Genomic DNA, 18118 nt, shown 5'->3' on the forward strand with positions numbered 1-18118 from the left:
TAAAGGCATATTCCATCTCGCACCGAGATCATTTCAACGCACCATTGCAGCGCGCGATTTCGCCTTCCGCGGTGGCGTGTATCAAATTCAAACTGACGTAACGCGCCACGTTGAAAGACCGGCGCGCTCTCTCTCTCTACCAGCAGCCCGCTTGCCCAACAATGAATTCGAATTGCTTCCCTCACTTACGCTTTTTCCTTCGCGGTTACGGCGGCATTTAATGATTTTTGCAGCCACATCCGACATCCTCCTCCTATCGTGGGGTGGATGATGCTTTTTGCCCTCCAATTCGGAGTATTTACAACAAACAAAACAAAGCAAAAAGAGAACCCGTGAAAGTGATTCAATATCGGATAAATCAACATCGGCGGCTAGTGATGGAGATAGGAGCTTAAGAAGAGAAAACATTTGGGGAAGCGTGTTATCGATCGATCGATCGATCGACGGTAGCCGCCGCCCGAAGGTTGCACACTTTGGTCAAACAGGGCAACCGTTTAGGGCCAATCAGGCCAAGTGGCTACTTGCGTTCGGACAGTTAGTAGTACGAGTAACTGTTTCACACTGCGGCTTGACCTACCGAATTTACTCATGTTTGCTCATAAAGGGTGGTAACGAAACGAAAGGGGGCCACCACCATCACCATGTGGCATAATTCCATAAATACCAGCTCTTCCAGCACTTGTTATGGACGCGCGCGACTAAACCACACACCATTTGCATATTCTACTCGAAGGCACGTATTGGCCTGGGCGTATGATTCTATGGAAGCGTACAAAAAGGGTGGCTAAACACACTTCTTCGCCTCCATTTGTGCTGACCGAATCGAAATCGAATTCTTCGGCGTAAAGCAAGCGCCCGCGCGCAAGTCATAGTCAATGTGTCATGCGTGGTGTTTCCATTGCGCTCCACCAAAATCACAACCCCAAAACCCTTAACGAGCAATCATCAAACGGTGACAACGACCCGAAACACCGCTTCCTGTCTGTCCGGAGTTGTGGAATTGTTATTAATGACCCCGATCGATGCCGGTGGGTGGCGGTGGCACAAATTAATCGAACACTTAACAACAGCCATTTGAGTGGTTCGATCGCACCGACCCGATCGAGGGGTCATCGGAGCGATCAAGCGCGCACAAATTGTCTGCACAACTGTTTTTTTCTACCGCATCCATAATGTGGAAAAGTGTACATCCAACATTATGTGTGCAATGTGCAAAGACGACGACATTAGGAAATCATCATTCACGGCGCATTCCACAGCCCGCAGCAAGTGAAAGGACATGTGCGCGTACGGTCGCTCGCGCGCGCACACACGCGTGCGGTCTTGGCGCATCCAAGATTGTTTGGGGTTGCGCGTATAAATATTTAAGCCCCAATTAAAAGGATACGTGACACCGATAGACGATCGGTTGTTATTTGTTTCAGTGGTTTGGATTTGAGCCTTTTTTCTCCAAACATATGCAACGCGTGTGGCGTCGTTTCATTGATTTCGGTTTCGGCTTCGATATGGTGCAGTGATTTCTGGACGACGACCACGGCGCGCCTTCGATACCCAAAACAAATGCCCAGCAAATGCAGCAGGCACGCTTGACGGTGTTACGGTAACGGTGTTTATTTGTCTTACAGCACCCAAGACACAAGCCAAATGTGTACCAAATGCCGTTTTGGGTGAATATTTCGGACGGTTGGACAACACACACGCGATCGCGATCGGGGCTGGAGAATCGATGTACACATCAGCGCGATACACATGTAGGGAAAGAAGAATGCACGTCCCTTTTTTGTACGGACCACGGTATGGCTGCATCCATCACGGCTCACCTGGTTATGCTACTCGTGATACACGTGATGCAGCCCCCCACCGCCATTCCTCTCAACTACTGCAACGTGTGCAACGACCGAACTGAACTCAACCGAAGGGATCGGGTGAAAGGGAGGATCAGTGAACAGGAGGGATGAAGTTAGGGAGGGCAGAAACTACACACAAAAACACCTAGGCTAGAATAGTACGTGCTCTTGGTCTTGCGCATCGAGGTGGAAATGTATGTACACGTGGTGGGGCCGTAGGGCCTAGTACCTAGGGCGCGCGCAATACTTACCGCTGCAGGTTGCGGCGATGCGTTGTAACGCCCCGGCCCCGGGTGAAGGTGATGGTGAAATTGATATGTGCGCGGTGTTTTAAGATGATGATGACGACAGCACACACACACAGACGCAGGGGGGAGGTTCGTCAAGGTACCGCGCGAGAGTTGTTGTACCGTAGCGAAGATCCATCGTCCACGAAGAAGGCGATATATGTGAAACAGGAGAGAATAAGAAAAGTATAACAGCACAAATTAGTTAGGGAGTAAAATGAGTGTAAAATCATTAGCTTTTTATAGCTTTGTTTGTAAACATTATGTGTTAGTTCCAATCGAATGTTTAGTAAACCGGGTGGATTATAATTTGATTAGTGCGATCGATCGAACAATCAACCGGATCATCTTGTTTGTTCTTGCCATAAATCATCTAATTTTCCCAAATTTACCCATGGAGATTGAAGAGATTCTAACCTCCAGCACTGAGTGATGGCAACCATATGTCAAACAATCGTTCAGATATGTTCTTACAACAATGTTCGAGGTAAGGTCCCATTTAGCATCAATTAATCTATAGATTTAAGATCTTGTAGGATGTCTCTACTGATCACTCAGATGATGAAGTCTGCGCGTAGTAAAGGTTGTCCCCATGGACAGAGGAAGAATCAAATTGCATACTGGTACAGAGAACGAAATCAAAATCACTCCAAGAACTTGTTCCAATACATCACTAGATGTTCAGACAGTTAGAATTCAAAAGATTACGGTTATCTTGAACGTTTTGGAGACAATCCGGTAGGACATGATGTATCGAAAGAAAGTTGCTCACCAATAACCTTGTCCAAGCACGTCCAATGGCAGTTTTAGACACAAATCTTAAGAATCTTGACAAATATTTAGAATATGATGTGATCTTCAGTAATCCAGTTGACCGTAGGATCTCCCGAAGCCTTCAGCACAACCTCAAAGCCTAAATGACCCCCATTTGTTAATTTTGGACCACTCAGAGGACTCAACTTCTTCACAAAAAACCATAGAAGCTCACCTGGAAAACTATTCACCTTTTTAGTATGACTAATGCTAGGGAATTTTCCAACGACCTGCAAGCAAATGATACCGTCCAATTAGGACTATAAATCTTCCTTTGGAACGCCCCATCTTGATAGTAGCCAGACCTCCATATGGAACAAATGTATCAGAGCATCCAAGCAACCATACCAAGGTTCAAACAACTCATCCCATGCAACCGACACACACACACACCTCATGTAAACAATGCTCAAACCCCCGTAAGCTCTGCACACACGATCGTGATCTACCACGATCTACGGTGTTGTTCTACCGTGCTGGTCGATGATTGATGGCTGTTTTTTCCAGTGTTTCTCACACGACCCGTTACTAGTGCTGTGTCTAACGTTTCTAAACAAAAAATGGGATGGGGCGGGGTGAAAGAAAACCTAAAAAAATACATTCAAACATCAACAGCAACCGGCAGACCACATGTCGTTGCTTCGGCCACCTCAATCGACAGACAGCACACACCACCGCGGTGATTGAGGATTTCATTACCGGTTCACTTTCTGGGACGGCCGAGTAACGAGCAATTTGAAACCCCCCCGGGGGTGGGCTTCCGGGCGGAGGGTTTGAGGCTTTATTGTATCGATCGGTGCGATGATGTGTGTGGCTTAATCCAAGCTGCACACTTCCGTGGCAGCAAAGTGATCTACTAGAGAGGGGAGGTTGTTTCAAGTACAGCGAGTAAAAAAAACACACACACACGCGAAAAGTGATTCTAGTTAGTTAGCGATCGTGTTGACGAGTTGACGAGCCTTTCAAATGGGGCACAAATCTGCACAACACGCGCCGCATGGATAGATAATTTTTTAATTAAAAAAGGCTTGTAAAAAGCCAATTTTTTCGACAAAACTCACAACCAAACGCGTACGGTTCGCTTCTTTCACGTAAGTGTATCAAATTTCTCCCGCTTTTTTCTCCAGAACATGAATCACGGAACCGTTTTCTTTTCCCTTTTCCCTCCATTTTCTTAAACATAAAAAAGAAAACAAATGAAAGACCGAATAAAAAACCACATCTCCTTGGACAGGGCGTGGAAAACCTTACACCTTACACCAAAAGGCTTCCCAACCCGCCCCAGCCGCTGCTAATGTGGGTGTGAAAAGATAAAAGCCTTTCCCTTCCACGTGCACTCGATCTTCGTTCGCCTCGCACGATCCCTTGCACTTTTTTGTTTGTTATTGACCCTCCTCTCCTCGGCGGGGCAAGAGGGCGAGAGAGAGAGAGAAAGAGCACCGAAAAGCCATTCCAAAGTGAAATTCGGAAGTTGGGGTCCATGGCCCGGGAAAACTGCCGAACAAATAACGAACGACGACGACGCAACCACAAGCGTTGGGGGGGCCACCATCGAGAGAAAGCCATTTAGATTAGATCGTTTTGTTAAAAATTACATTAAAAATTCGGACTGAGCTGGTGTAAGACCCGAAAAAATGGTGGGTGAGGGGGGGAGGGGGGAGACACAGACCCATAAGCAAGTGAAACTGAGTTTCTCCAGACCTCGGGGATTGCGCCGTTTCATGGTCCATGATGGGTTTGACGAGAGGCGATGCGTCGGTTTGCTTGTAAATATATAAACACAACGATGCGGTGGTGTTGTTACTTGTCGGGGAAAAGGGCGTGTAGAGGGGGGATTTTTCTCGCCTTATCCATACTTTTCTCCGCATGATAAACCACACAACCACAGTGGCGAGCGCGAAGCAGGCAGGCAGGCAGGAAGCTTTAAATGATTAGCTTAACAAGGGGGAGAGAGAGAGAGAGGCAGCGCAGCACTGGGAAAGGAAGCAACGCAATTTTAACTGGAGCAGCAGCCTCCGAGCGGTTCCCCTTTTTATCTCGCTCGTGTGTTTGTGTGTGATTACTTGCCGGAGGTTTGACTGCCCGGGCAGGGATTGACTAACTCAACATATAAGCTAATTTACACCATCGCGCGTCATGGGTTGGTGGATTTGGTTTACCAACTCATTTGCAAGTTTTGTCCGACGCTGAACCAAAGGGGGTCCCCGTCCGTCCGTCCAGCTTAGCTAATAGGCGTACAATGTGTTGCATTAGTCATATCTGCATAAAGACTTTAAGCGGCTTCGTTCGACCAGCCAACCAGCCAGCCAGCCACAAAAATGCATAACGTCGCCGCACGATCGTTTGTTGCTGATCGATGGTGTTTTGTCCCCCCCTGCTTTTGCTGCCATGTTGTTACAAATTACCCCGCCAGGCCCAGGCAGACTTTGGGCTGTCTCGTTCGAGGTTTTTTTTTTGCTGATTGAATTGCTTGTTTTACTCGTATGACGCCGCCGTTTGCCATTCCCACGACTTGCGTGCAGAAAATGCAGTTTTGTTCCCCAAATGTGCGACACAAAGAAATATGAAGATTGCACACAACAATATTTGTCACACACACAGCCGCAATACCAAGTATTGCACCGAAAGAAGGGAAATATAAAAAAATGAAGGTCCAAAAAAAGTGCATTCCAGTGCAGGGGGTGTTGCTGCTGGTGTTACTCTACTTACGGGATTTCATCAGGTTATTTTTAGCGGTTTCGATCTTGAGCGTGATCTTATTTTCCGCTTTGGTAGTCATCTTGATGTCGCCTCGCCAAAGCACACGTCTCCAGACCGAAAAGGGGAAGGATGGGGGGAGGAAAAATTCACTTTACTACACACCACTGTTGGCGACGGTGTACGCCTTATTTGCTTTTGATTGGTTTCGCACAGCGCACAACGAATTTCCTTTCGTACTGGGCGCACTACTAGAACCGGACTGTTTTGCGGTTGCAACACTCCAACGATATCAACACAAACTTCTTTACACTAAAACTGCGAACAAATCAACTGCGAGGCAGATAGAGAGAGAGAGAGAGCAGAAGAGACAGAGATCAGCAAATTGCAGCAAAATCTAATTTAGCGTAAAATGTATTGCAATCACTTGATTTTGTGGTCACTTCGCTTCGTCTGGGAAGGAGGAGGAGGCTCATCCCCGCGGGGCCAAGAAGCGTACATTCGCAATTGAATTAACACTTCAAACTAAGGGACACAGCATAAAATTGAAAACAATTCCACAAGACGATCACACCAAAACACCATCACCAAACACCAGTGCTGCGCCGGCCAAAGATCGAGAACGAGGATCAAGAAGCATAAGGAAACTTGAAAAGCTGGATGATCAACGCACTCTCGTTCTCGATCTTGGTCGCATGATCGCTTGGTGTTTGTGTATGTGTGTGTGCGTGTGTTTGTGTGGAGGAAGTTGTTCGCCCCAAACATGGTGACAGAGGGACTGATTTAGTGGCTCTATCTTATCGTCCCTCTATCCCATCGACCACCCTCAATGTAACGATCTTCTTAGCTGCCTTTCTCTCTCTCTCCCTCACGATTTGTTTACGCGTCTTTTTGACATTTACAACTAGCACTAGCACATGTCGGGATTCTCGACCCGGTTTCTAGAGCAACGCTCATTTCTTCCTTCTATCGTATCTAATCATCACACAGCAGGCGAGGTTGATATCCAACCCTTGACTAAATAAACACACACACACAACCACAACTACAACTCTCTGTCAAGAACGTGTCACATCCGCACACAAGTTTTACGCACACGCTTGCCGGTTAAGGATGCTGCAGCGGGATCGTATCTACCTGGAGTAACAGCGAACAAAAAGGGCGCACTTTCAAAGGTAACGACGCCCTTACGCCTCTCGCGTACGATCAAACATACACACAAAGAAAAAACAAAACTAAAAACACACACACAAATACAGATCGCAACAGTGAGTGTGTAGAACTGCGTATTTTGCGTTGGCTTGACGTTCGACGACTCGCGATTTTGTGGCGTCCGCACCGATCCAGCGAAGAAGTATAACAAAGCGGTTTACGCACCGCAGGCTCGGTACCTACCGTGCGGCGCAAAACATCCGCGCCAGGGGTGAGCAACTTACCCTGGAGGTGTTTTAAATTTATGGAAGAAATTCAAAATCTTACACCAAATCAACCTGATAGCCTATGATACATTATCTAACCACTTTATAACACCCAACTGGCTCTTTGAAAAACGTGATGAAAATTATCAGAAAAAAGTACGATGACCGACGATTAATGGCAAACTCTCGGGGGCTCTTGGTCCTTTCAAAGTTTTGCCTGTTTCTTATTCAACTTGAAGTTAGAGAAGGTCATCTGTGAAATCATATTCTCTAACTGACCTCAAATCTGTACATTTCGCTAAAGCTCACGACAGCTCAGCGGTATCGACCAAAGGACAAAGATCATGTAGCATATTTGCTTCTATCAAATCTATTAAATCTATTATTAATCTTTTAATTTCTACCCTATTAAAAAAGATGTCTGATTCAAACTAACATGATCAGAACAAATAATCAGAAGAAAGTTTATGTGAAACGTACAGCACCAGGACGGCCAAGATCGAACATTCCTTACGGTACTTAGTCTAATTAGCCCGTCGTGTGGGAATAATGGCCGTTGTCAATCCAACATAAAACGCAACCCAATCTCGAGCCCTTGTGAACCAGTTTCTCTTCCCTGCCTTTTTTTTTATACGGCTTCGCAACCGAACGAGAAAGGCTCTCGGGGATGGGCCGGTTCGGTGATCGTGCTCGCCTACTGCTGTTTGGTTTGTGACGTCACCGACGGAGCCGTTGTAAACGATCCGAACGAATCAAATCCTAACGGCCGGCGAATGATGGTGGTAGTAGGCAGGGAGGGAGAGAAACATACGCATACTGCTACGCCACGAGCCATTGCGTTAATACACAACAATCTTGATCAAATTCACTCGCGTAACGCGTAACGCTTCGAGATTTCGGTTTAAAAAAACAACAACAGCAGACACAACGCTTGATAAAATAAAGATGAATAAATTAACGTGCATTTGCAATTCCAACGCAAACGTCAAGACATATTAAATGATTCAAACATATAATTTAAAAGCTGGTAGTATTTCATCTTTGCTCTTTGCTTTCGTAGATCGTACACACACAGCACCTTTACTTATCATACATACAGCACGTCTTTTGCACTTGCCCCCCTTTTTGAATAACAGACTGACTCCGTTGGTGTTCCGTACCCGCTGTGTTGGAACGTAATTGGATACACCCCAGGGCGCTTCACTTACTCAAACTTGGAATAGGGAGGGAGAGAGAGAGAGAGAGAATAAACCTTCTTCCCGCCAAAAAACACACACAAAATCCCCTTCATAGATGCTGCTACTGGTGCTTGTGACACAATTTCCTCCCTGTGACCCCTTCAATTATTGCCGGTCAGGAAGAAACGATGACTTCCCTCTTGTATTGACCTTTTTTTTAAAGCAACTAAATCCACCGACGACCTTCATTGGCACATTGGCACCGAGGAACTGGAGCGAAAAGAGAGGACAGTTTAAAGTAATGCCCCGGCCGGGTGATCTCCCTTCCGAAGGGCAGAGACAGTTGCTGACTAATCACAACACCATGATCTCTCTGTGTATGTGTGTGTGTGCTCGCGGATCGGATGTCCGGGTGAGCGGACGAGGGAGTACGCGCCAGAATGTATCCGCTCACCCTCGCGCACACGCGGTACACCCCGCGGGATGATGATAAATGATGGGTTGCACCAGATAGAACCACCCCACCCCAGACAAGGCCAGGCAGAGGGGGTGTTGTTGCTTGGTGTAAAATCAGGGCGCGTGTTAATATTTGCTAGATTACTGCGAGCCCTTGGTGCGCGTCGGACACTCCATAGAGCACACACCAACACCAACACCACCACCATCTTCGGGGATGATGGTTTTGGTCCGGTGAATCAGCAAATGCCGCAAATGCGGGCAAGGAATGTTGTGCTGTGCTAAGATAAATCAGGTTTCAGCAACGAAACAATCGCTTCATTTAGCGAACTTCCGAAGCGAAGTTGGTGGTGCCCCTTGGCAATCGAGTCATCCTTGGAAAGGAATGAAGTGCGAGTGCGAAGAGCCTCCAAATCGTTCCTAAGTGGCACGTGCGACAACGGAATAAGTAACTTTTCCGACCTACCTGACACCACGTCAATCACCACGGGAAGGGCTCCCGTGATTTTCCCGCCGGCACTCATTAAACTACCGCAGAATAGCCCAAAAGTTCGCCGAAAAGCAACGCCCTCCCTCGAAGCCGGCGATTGGCGTTAAGTTCCTCCAACACTACTAGTAGCACACACAGCCAACTGGGATTGATTTTTTGGCACGCAAAACTAATAAAAACTCATTGCTCAACTTTTGCACCGGCGAGTACCGCCCCCTATAAACATGCTCCACAAAGCCGTTTGCATGGCGTGCAGCTGTTCTGGCACTTCTTCTATCGGTGGTGCTAAAACTTATCTTCGGGCGGTACCACCAGGACATAGGCTTGCGGTGGTGGTGCTGTTGTTGTTTATTGCGCCTTTGCGTTGGAAGAGTTTTGTTTTTAGTTTTTCCTTCCTCGCTGCTATTAAACGGCGCACCCGGCAACCGTCCCCCGGGCGAAAGGGATCGGGGGGCGTAAGAACAGAGGTGTCGGAAAAGTTGTGCGGCCTGCCAGGTGTCGAACGGTGTTCACATCAACCTCGTGACCTACCTAAAAGGCACGTTGAGACCGTTGTACTCGATTTGGAGTTGCAACTGCAAGGATTGGAGCTTTTAGGGATAGTTCCATTCGTTAGTTGGTGAGTTTCCACCGTAGAGGAAGGTTCTCGCTATCCAGACGGTACCACTACTACTACGACTACCACCATCCCGATACTACACACAGGATGGCTGTTTGGGGGAAAGTGAAAATTGCCAGTACCACCACCACGTACGTATGCCAACACGATATCAACACTTACCCTCTTCTTTCGGCTCCTGACCACCACCGGACACGATTGCGTAACTTCCTTTCGATTTCTGTTTCCTTCTCCTAAAGCTCCAAAGCTCCGCTGGCGCGCACTCCAAGCAAAGCCGGTTCATTGTTCAGCGAAACGCTAACGGCCGCCCTGGGGAAGCGGAAGAGCAAGTTCAAGGATATTACCGACGAGCTGAACCAGCACATCAACGCCGAGGAGCGGGAGGAGCTGTACCAACGGCCCCTGTTCAACGCGGACAAGATCCGGCGCATGATGGAGCGCATCGTGGAGAAGCAGTTCGATGTGGACGAGGAGGAGATGCGCTACGTGTACAATCCGGCCAAAAATCTCAAGATGTGCCAGAACATCTCCAAACAGATCAAGGATCGGATGAAAGCGATGAACTTTAAGCGGTATAGTACGGAGCAATCAATGGGTGCAAAGGAGCTTAACATTTTCTTTCATTTCTTCCCCCACCCCCCAGACACCGTATTATCAGCATCGCAACGATAGTGGAAAAGCAGCAGCAAGGAATACACTACAAAATGAAGTACATCCTCGATCCGAAGCTGGACGACTACGTGCGTTTGTATCACGAAACGCCTCACTTTTACATCATCGCCACAGTGCTGCTTGTCCACAAGGATTAAGATGGGAGGACGCGGGAGGAGAGGGACGCAGAGAATGTCCTTCTTTCGAACTTCGAAACTCAACCGAATGCGATCGTTCGTAGCCTACTGTGTTAGATTGTTAGAAGTGTTCACTGTGTGTGTTAGTGTCTAAGCACCTTGGGCCTTGTTTGCTGTGATCCCGATTCTCGAGTTGACAGACGGTCTCTCGGCAAAGGCTCCTCCTTTAGGCCCAACGTAGTACAGGCGTGTGTGTGTGTGTGAGAGTGTTTGTATTTTTGTGTAACAAAACACGTGTACTTTGGATGCCAGACAAACATCCTTCTGTTCTCGCTTTCTGTTAGCAAGTAGCATCGCTTTTCCTCGATGGAAATTCGTTGCCTTCCGTGCGACATTCCAGGCCCCAAGTGCTCGCCCCATCCTCCCGTCGGTTTGGATGGATTGAGTGTGTAACAATGTAAGTGAACTTACCGCAAAGCAGCTTACTGCAGCAAAAGACCCATTCTCTCATTATGATTCACTCACAAATATACAACACAGGACGTCCACCGAGCTAACTGTGCCGAAGATCGAGATCAGCTTCGACACGCCGAACCGGGACCGCTTCCTGCGGGACGACTTTCGCAACAAGCGCGAATCGTACGCCGTGCTCGGGCGCGGCAGCTACGGCGTAGTCATCAAGGCGTCCTACCGTGGCCGCCCGGTTGCCGTGAAGATCCTGGAGAAGCGATCGCACCGTCACCGCTGCCGCTACGATTCGCTGCTGAACGAAGCGAACGCACTGAACCTGCGGCACGACAACATCGTGACGGTGCTGAAGATCGTGCCCGGCGCACAGTACGGGCTGGTGCTGATGGAGCGCTTCGATGGCTACTGTCTGCAGCGTATTATTGGCCACCAGCGTAACCATCCGATCGCGGTTCAACACAAACTGCTGTAAGTATCCGATACGTGATCGAACTGAACCTGAAGTTTTCTGAAGTGATTGTGTCGCCGATCGTTGCCGGTTTTCATTGCAGGATACTGTGCGATATTATAAGTGGATTGTGTTTCTGCCACCGGCACAACATCGTGCACCTGGACGTGAAGCCCCAGAACGTGATCGTAACGGTCAGTGGTGCGGCCGACCAGCCGGTGGCACCTGCCGCCGGCAACCTGCCGTTGCGCAAGTATCTCTGCAAGCTGTGCGATTTCGGCTCGTCGATGATGCTGCAGCCGTGGCAGCCGAACGAAACCCTAGTCAACCGTGGCACGATTCGCTACATGGCCCCGGAGCTGCTGCGCGGCACCGGCGGCTTTACCGCGCGGGCGGACATTTACTCGTTCGGCGTTACCATGTGGCAGTTGGACGAGGGACGCTTCCCGTACGAGGAGATTACCTGCAACGAGGTGATCGCGTACAATGTCGTCAAGAAGGGGCTGCGCCCGGATAGCATTACCACGATGGCGTTTGGTCGGCGTGCGACCAACCTGCCCGCCGGTTTGCGCGACATCGGCTGTCTGCATGGGAGTTTGCGTGGCCCCATTTCGCTGACCGGCGGCGGTGGTGGTGGTGGGTCGAGCTTTACCGGCCGATTCGAGACCGACGCCGTTGACGATGTGCTCAAGCGCCAGGGCATTGCGGTGGAGTATCGGGCCAAGCGCCCGACCCGAGTCATCTGCCCGACCGAGCGCCCCGATCAGCCGATGAACGATCAAGAGCTGAACGTGGCACGGATAATGGAGATGTTTGGGGGCAACTGCACCATCGCCAACAACGAGCGCATTCAGCTGCGACAGACGATGCGCACACTGTACAGCAAGTGTTGGGCCAGCGATCCGGCCTGTCGTCCCGATGCGCCTGCCGTGCGGGCTGCCATCCATCAGGCGCTCGAGAAGATCGCGCTCGGGAAGCGTGCCGGCAAATGAGTGTTCCGCTCGTGTTCGTTCCATTTTAAAGTGTGTATTTTGTTTGTGTGTTTGTGTGTGTCGTTTTGTTTTGTCCTTTTAGTTTTTGTCGAAAGAAACCGAGAACAGCGGTTTGTGCGTGCGTGTCCAGCTAAGGTTATAATTTAGGTAAATTATGCAAATGTTTTTAGCTCTGTAAGGGGTAGGGCGAGGGGGGCCAGTGGGTAGTTTCATCGTTGTGCTAGCGCCGTAGCCAACGAGTGTCTTATAAAAGGGAACAGTTTTCTTTTTAAAATAAATCAGTGTGATTTTAGCATAAGGCGTCATCAACACGTTGAGTTTGTTCGTTTTCCTTCTTTTTTTAATCCATTTCCGTATTTATTCCTTAAGGAGCGTGTCAAAAACCGCGGAACCGTTCGCGCTAAACGTAAGCATGCTTGCCCACTACTACACAACGGACGGGCTCCGTAACGTCGTCATCGTAGGTCGTAGTTTGCAAACTCTTATCGCTGTAATCGAAAGCTAGTGTGTGTGTTTATGAGTTAAAAACTAAGAATGGAAAATACTCAATATGGACGAGGTGGACGGGTTTTACACCTCAGTGCCTCGCTCGTGTCTCGAAGCACGCGTGTACGCGGCAACACAACCGTCATAGTCAGGTCAAGGGTCGCGGCGTCCCCTAACGTCAATCTAACGCCGAGATCTTTTCTTATCGCGGAAACCGATTCACATGATCTCTCCCTCTCTCTCATACTCTCCTCCTTACTTTCTCTTGCCTCACGTGGCGACCTCGTGTGTACCGCTGAACGGAATATTGGTAGGATAGCATCTTCTGGTGTTCTATTTGACTAGATTTCCGGGCAACGAGTTCTACACGCAATAGCTCCGCTGCAGGCTCACATCGTAACGCTAAAATGCACTTTAACTCTGAATCTCCGAATCTGAAACGCCCCGGACAACGAACTGTAGTAACGCCTAATCTATCGGTAATTATTCTAAAAGGTTTTGATGAAAGTTAAGCAACACCACACACACACACACAAACGGTGTAGTAAAGCAACGGCCGCTGGTGTGTCTGTGTATGTGTGAAAAAGGGGTAAGGTCTTGGTCATGAAGGTCTGTGGAAGACGCTTGCCGATCTCGTTCCCGTTCCCGTTCCCGTTGACGCTTGTTTAGTGTTTGGTCCAACCCGCGCTAGCCGGCCCCAGCTCGGGCTCAGCTTTTCACGTACTCCGAGTGCAGCCGTTCGGTTTCTTGTTTAAGCATCTAAAAAACATGAAGCATGAGGTATGATATTAATCAGGGCTAAATTATGTTTCCCCCCCTCCCATTCTCCACCTACCATCATCTCCTCCTGGATACGGTCGGTAATTTGCTTTCGCGCCTCCTCTTCGCTCACCGGCGACGAGCGTAACCGTTCCATAAGAGCGCTTAGGTCGATCGGATTGCCGAAGTTGTACGTTAGCTTCTTGCCCATCCGGAGGTAGTAAGGCGGTTCGTTCGGCAGCACGTCGTCCATGCCGATGTGCCAGATCGGGATGATGATGGGCAGGTCGGGTGCTTCGTAAATTATTCGCCCGACGCCCCACTTGAACCTGAAAGTGCAATGCAATGAGAATTAGCGGTCATCGATTAGAGCCGGACACACTGTGTCGGTGTGTGGAATGGATGCAATCAATATTAATTAAACCCAAGCTTTGGTTTAGTTCTCCAACCTTCCGACACCTTTCTATGGTTTCGCACGGGTTTTGCGTAAGCGCTGGAAGGTCCTTTCCCTGCCATCCCTGCACACTCACCTGAGATCCTCTTTAGTCATGTTAACTTTCCCCTCGGGAAACACATGCACCCAGTCGCCAAGCTTCAGCTTCTCGATGCACAGATCCACCGCCGGCTGGTACACGCCGCCGCCCCGCACCACCGGTATGCACTTCCCGTACATGAAGAACAGCGAGTGCGCCTTGCAGGTGAAGCAAATGTCGTGCGCCGCCATTGACCATCGGATGACGTTTTTGTTGCAAACATTGCGCAGCTTTAGCAACCCTACCAACCGAGGAGCGGAAGGGGGCCAGAATAGAAGTGAAAAGGGGGGGAAAAGAAAATACATTATTCATTGAGCGACACGATGCGGCCGGCGAATTGGATGAACGGAGTGGCGTGGCTGCCTGCGAACAGTTTGTTAATTTTTGGTAATTACGCCTGTCTAGTAGTCCTGTGGGTGCGTGCGTGCGTTCGTGCGCACAGAGGGTCCAGCGCACGTGTCAGTAGAGTTGAAAGTGTTGCGTCGGTTGCCCCGAAAAGTAGGTAACGAAACGTTCATGGATCAAAATACGATGCGTACACATAATGGGGAATGCACATTCCGTCCCACCGATCGCCACCGTGCGTACAACAAAGAATGGGCGTTATGTTACTCGGACTTGCTTACACCCTCGGACTTCTCTCTCCCACGGGGAGAATAATCATGGCATGCTAGGAATCGGTTTTTTTGTGTGTGTGTGTGTCTGTGCTACAACTACTACCTAGTGGGTTTTGGAAGAATGGTATACTGTCCTCAGTTCAACTTACCCCATATGCCTGGATCATCGAAGCACGAGTGATGATTGGAGACGGTCAGCAGCGACTTCCCTTTCGGCCGGTTCTCGAGCGCATTCTCCAGGACGTCGATGTTGTGGACGCGTGCTTTGTTCAGCCAGACTGTGCGCGGAAACACAAAAGCGCGGAAGAAAAGAACGATTTCCCAACAGTGGGAAGGTTGCAATTAATTGCTTGTTTTGATGGAAGGGGAGAGCGGGAGAGAGTGATTCGATCCACCGCATCGCTCGATTGCTTGCGTGTGCGTGCAAACACGTGGCTGCCTTCAAAGTTCCCAAACCACCGTTTTCACATAACTAGAAATCGATCTTTCTATCCCCTCGGCCCCTTTCTACCACATCGACCCTCCACCGTCCGCGTGCATTACTTGATCGTGGAGAAGCAGCAGCAGCGAAATACCACACAGCGTTAGAGCGTAACAGCAGCCACGACGACGACGACCGCGTGGTAATGAAAAAGGGAATGAAAAAACAAGTGCACAAGTGCCCCCTCCGCACCATACAACCGAGGGGGAGGGGGGTCGACCTTGAACGCGGGTCTCGGTGCGGGATTGCATGCGTTGCTGCCTCGCCTGCTGCGATGTCTTTACTCCATTTCGCACTATTTGTTGCGCGCTTTGTTTCGCCACCAGCTACTACGCATCGCGTGTGCCCGAGGGCCTTTGCAAATGCAATTTCTTTTGTGCGTGTGCACACACTTTCGGTCTTTGTCCGCCTGCTCGGATCCGATCGCATAAGGAAGTGTTGCCTTCTGTCCGTTTGGTTCAGTTTTAGGGCGAACCATTCTGGGGTGGTTTTGGTTGGTGCAATGTTGCATGCATTTGGTAAACACACTCGATGGACGTTGTTGGGTGGTGGTGTCCGAGTGCCCGACCAAAAAAAAACCGTTCCCACCATCACCGCTGTCTCGCAGTGATGTTTTGAAAAGCGAAAGGTGACCGGTGAGCGACTTCGTCATCTTCGGTTTCGGAGATTTCGGCAACCGCGGTGATGCCGCCGCGTATGTTGTGCAACACACGGCCGAACGGAGCCGGCGACCGCCACCATCACCTCCCACTCTCTTTTCGAACGTTGCTCTAAACACACTCATTTAAGTGGGTCAGTGGCGCGCTTAGCATGGCGCTTGATACAGATTTGCCATGTCCACACATTGGGTGAGGTATCTCGAACGATGGCGCTTGACATTCGAAACCTTTTCGCCTCCCCCCGTCCCCAGAAAAGCGGTCATTACATAATTTGCGGTACGGCCACACGAAAACATTACACATTACGGATGCGTGTAGTGCGCGCGCACATTCTTCTGCCACAGGAACGGTGGCAGTTCTGGGAACGTACAGCCTCATCATTGCATATTGCCCCCTCCCAATACATACCGATGACGATTTTGGAGAAGAATCCCACCAAACCAATCACACCCGTACTGGCAATGTGCCACAGCCGATTGGGACGCCGCAGCCTCGGGAATATCCAGTCGATGTTGTATGGGATGTGTGGCTGCTGCACCGCGGCCCCGTTTGGCGGTGGTGCCGCTGGCTTTAGGAGTAGATTGAACAGAAACGAACTCATGTTAATGGCGCACACGATCGCGGAGGAAGGCTTGCAAACCGGACCGTACGATCCGCGGCGGCAGACTGAGATCGGTCCGCGTGCCGTATCATCCGACAGGGCTGCGACTAGTGCCTGCCCTTCTTCGGTTCATTGTGTTACCTTCGAGTTCATGATGCCGCTTAGAGGATGATTCCTTACACCGAGTGTGTGTGTGCGCGTGGTTGCGAGGCACGATTGCCTATGCCGATGCTAATTTAATTAAATGAACTATCGCCGTCCCCGTCTCCGCCAGGCCTCCCGCTCAGCTCTATTTCCCACGGGGGGTGGTGTGTGAGCTTACACCCGCAGGAAGCGCACCTTACACGACGATGCCAACCACACACACAGCACAGCGACGGGGTTCATCGACGAAGCGGGTCCTCCTCGCTTGCCTCTTTACGGTCGCGCAAAAACCGCGTGCAATCGTAGTACGCTGATGTTTACGTATTTTTTTTCCTCACTCTTCTCTTCACAACACACAACACACACACGCTGCTTCCTGTCCTTGCGCCTTAATCAATCTCAGCTCCGCGTGCCCATGTGACGTATTGGGTAAGTGTTGGCTATCCCTAGAACAGCTGCCAATCCCCTGTGTGCTGTACCTCACTGCTGTGCCCTTTTACGCACAAATCGCTTACGCACCCTTCTAGCTAGTAAAAGCACTACTGCTGACTGTTGTAGCGGACGCGATGATCTTGAAGGGAAGTTGTGTGTACAGTTCGCTTCGTTTCCAGTGGTAGGGAGAGACGACGGCCAAGCGATCTTCCAGCGCTTCAGCTGTTTTGCTGCAGTACACACACACACAAACACACGCACACACATACAAACGCACACAGGCATACGCAGTGCGCGTGCAGCGCCGCACACACAAACACACACACACACTTGCTTGTTTACCTTGCATTCCATCCGTACGTCCACTGTGGGCTGCCGCTGCAGTTCCTGGAGAGTGACAGTTCATAAAACTGTTTTTCCTACAAATTAAAGATTTTAAAAGGAAATTTATTGCATTACGAGAAACTTTAATATTTTTGAATAATATTAATGTTTGATAAAGTTATACTCACTTAAATGTTAACCTCTGGAGAGAGCATCTTTGAAGCACATGGAGCCTTATAGCGCACTGTGGAGTAATTTTAAGTAATTAATAAGTTTTAAGAATTATTCAATATTGCAAAATTTCATAAAAACGATACACAATTCAACACAATGCAGTAGATTGTGGTGCTGCCAAATTTAGCTGCATATCTTATCTTGAAATTGCAGTCCACGTTTTGGATAAAGTATCGCAAATCGCTGGTTTCTGCAAATCATCCACCCTGTGAAGCTTTCTTTCAAGATAAGTAAAATTGGTACGCATTTTTCTTCGTTTTTTTCTTCTGCTCAATATTCATTCGTTCGTTCGTTTCTCTGTTATCATCAATCATCAATAATTTAAAAGGATTGTGAGGAATCGACCC

The 18118-nt window shown here is 49.2% G+C and overlaps 3 protein-coding genes across 5 annotated transcripts; 2 read left to right on the forward strand and 1 right to left on the reverse strand.

Moving 5' to 3' along the window:
* The first annotated feature begins 7605 nt into the window (after window positions 1-7605).
* LOC120952039 (uncharacterized) lies at window positions 7606-10630 on the forward strand. Its single transcript, XM_040371131.2, has 3 exons — window positions 7606-9936; window positions 10045-10377; window positions 10449-10630. Exons 1-3 carry the CDS (start codon window positions 9893-9895, stop codon window positions 10612-10614), a joined length of 543 nt encoding a protein of 180 aa, XP_040227065.1. The 5' UTR covers window positions 7606-9892; the 3' UTR covers window positions 10615-10630.
* A 311-nt stretch (window positions 10631-10941) lies between these two features.
* Window positions 10942-12739, forward strand: LOC120952036 (dual specificity protein kinase zak2). Its single transcript, XM_040371127.2, has 3 exons — window positions 10942-11050; window positions 11134-11529; window positions 11613-12739. Coding segments are annotated over exons 1-3 (1287 nt in total). The 5' UTR covers window positions 10942-11048; the 3' UTR covers window positions 12502-12739.
* Window positions 12740-12819: 80 nt separating this feature from the next.
* LOC120952037 (tafazzin) lies at window positions 12820-17491 on the reverse strand. 3 transcript variants are annotated; one of them, XM_040371130.2, is made up of 7 exons: window positions 16779-17491; window positions 16445-16604; window positions 15046-15174; window positions 14675-14689; window positions 14277-14520; window positions 13823-14075; window positions 12820-13746 (listed from the first exon to the last, which is right to left on the reverse strand). In XM_040371130.2, exons 1-7 carry the CDS (start codon window positions 16788-16790, stop codon window positions 13696-13698), a joined length of 864 nt encoding a protein of 287 aa, XP_040227064.2. In that variant the 5' UTR covers window positions 16791-17491; the 3' UTR covers window positions 12820-13695. The 3 variants fall into 3 exon arrangements, with proteins under 3 accessions (XP_040227064.2, XP_040227062.2, XP_040227063.2); XM_040371128.2 differs by lacking the exon at window positions 16779-17491 and having other exon boundaries at window positions 16445-16754; XM_040371129.2 differs by lacking the exons at window positions 14675-14689; window positions 16779-17491 and having other exon boundaries at window positions 16445-16752.
* Window positions 17492-18118: the final 627 nt, after the last annotated feature.

The sequence above is a fragment of the Anopheles coluzzii genome, chromosome 2 (genome assembly GCF_943734685.1).
Source record: "Anopheles coluzzii chromosome 2, AcolN3, whole genome shotgun sequence".
NCBI classification, from domain to species: domain Eukaryota; kingdom Metazoa; phylum Arthropoda; class Insecta; order Diptera; family Culicidae; genus Anopheles; species Anopheles coluzzii.

Bases quoted from the DNA above. Each gene is read 5' to 3' on its own strand.
- LOC120952037 (XM_040371128.2), bottom strand. From the start codon at position 16,637: ATGAGTTCGTTTCTGTTCAATCTACTCCTAAAGCCAGCGGCACCACCG. The intron at 14,076-14,276 runs GTGAGTGTGCAG...TTGCACTTTCAG, and splicing joins ATGACTAAAGAGGATCTCAG to GTTCAAGTGGGGCGTCGGGC. The intron at 13,747-13,822 runs GTAGGTGGAGAA...CATGTTTTTTAG, and splicing joins GTATCCAGGAGGAGATGATG to ATGCTTAAACAAGAAACCGA.
- LOC120952036 (XM_040371127.2), top strand. The intron at 11,530-11,612 runs GTAAGTATCCGA...TTTTCATTGCAG, and splicing joins GCGGTTCAACACAAACTGCT to GATACTGTGCGATATTATAA.
- LOC120952039 (XM_040371131.2), top strand. From the start codon at position 9,893: ATGGCTGTTTGGGGGAAAGTGAAAATTGCCAGTACCACCACCAC. The intron at 9,937-10,044 runs GTACGTATGCCA...CTTCTCCTAAAG, and splicing joins ATTGCCAGTACCACCACCAC to CTCCAAAGCTCCGCTGGCGC. The intron at 10,378-10,448 runs GTATAGTACGGA...CCCACCCCCCAG, and splicing joins AAAGCGATGAACTTTAAGCG to ACACCGTATTATCAGCATCG.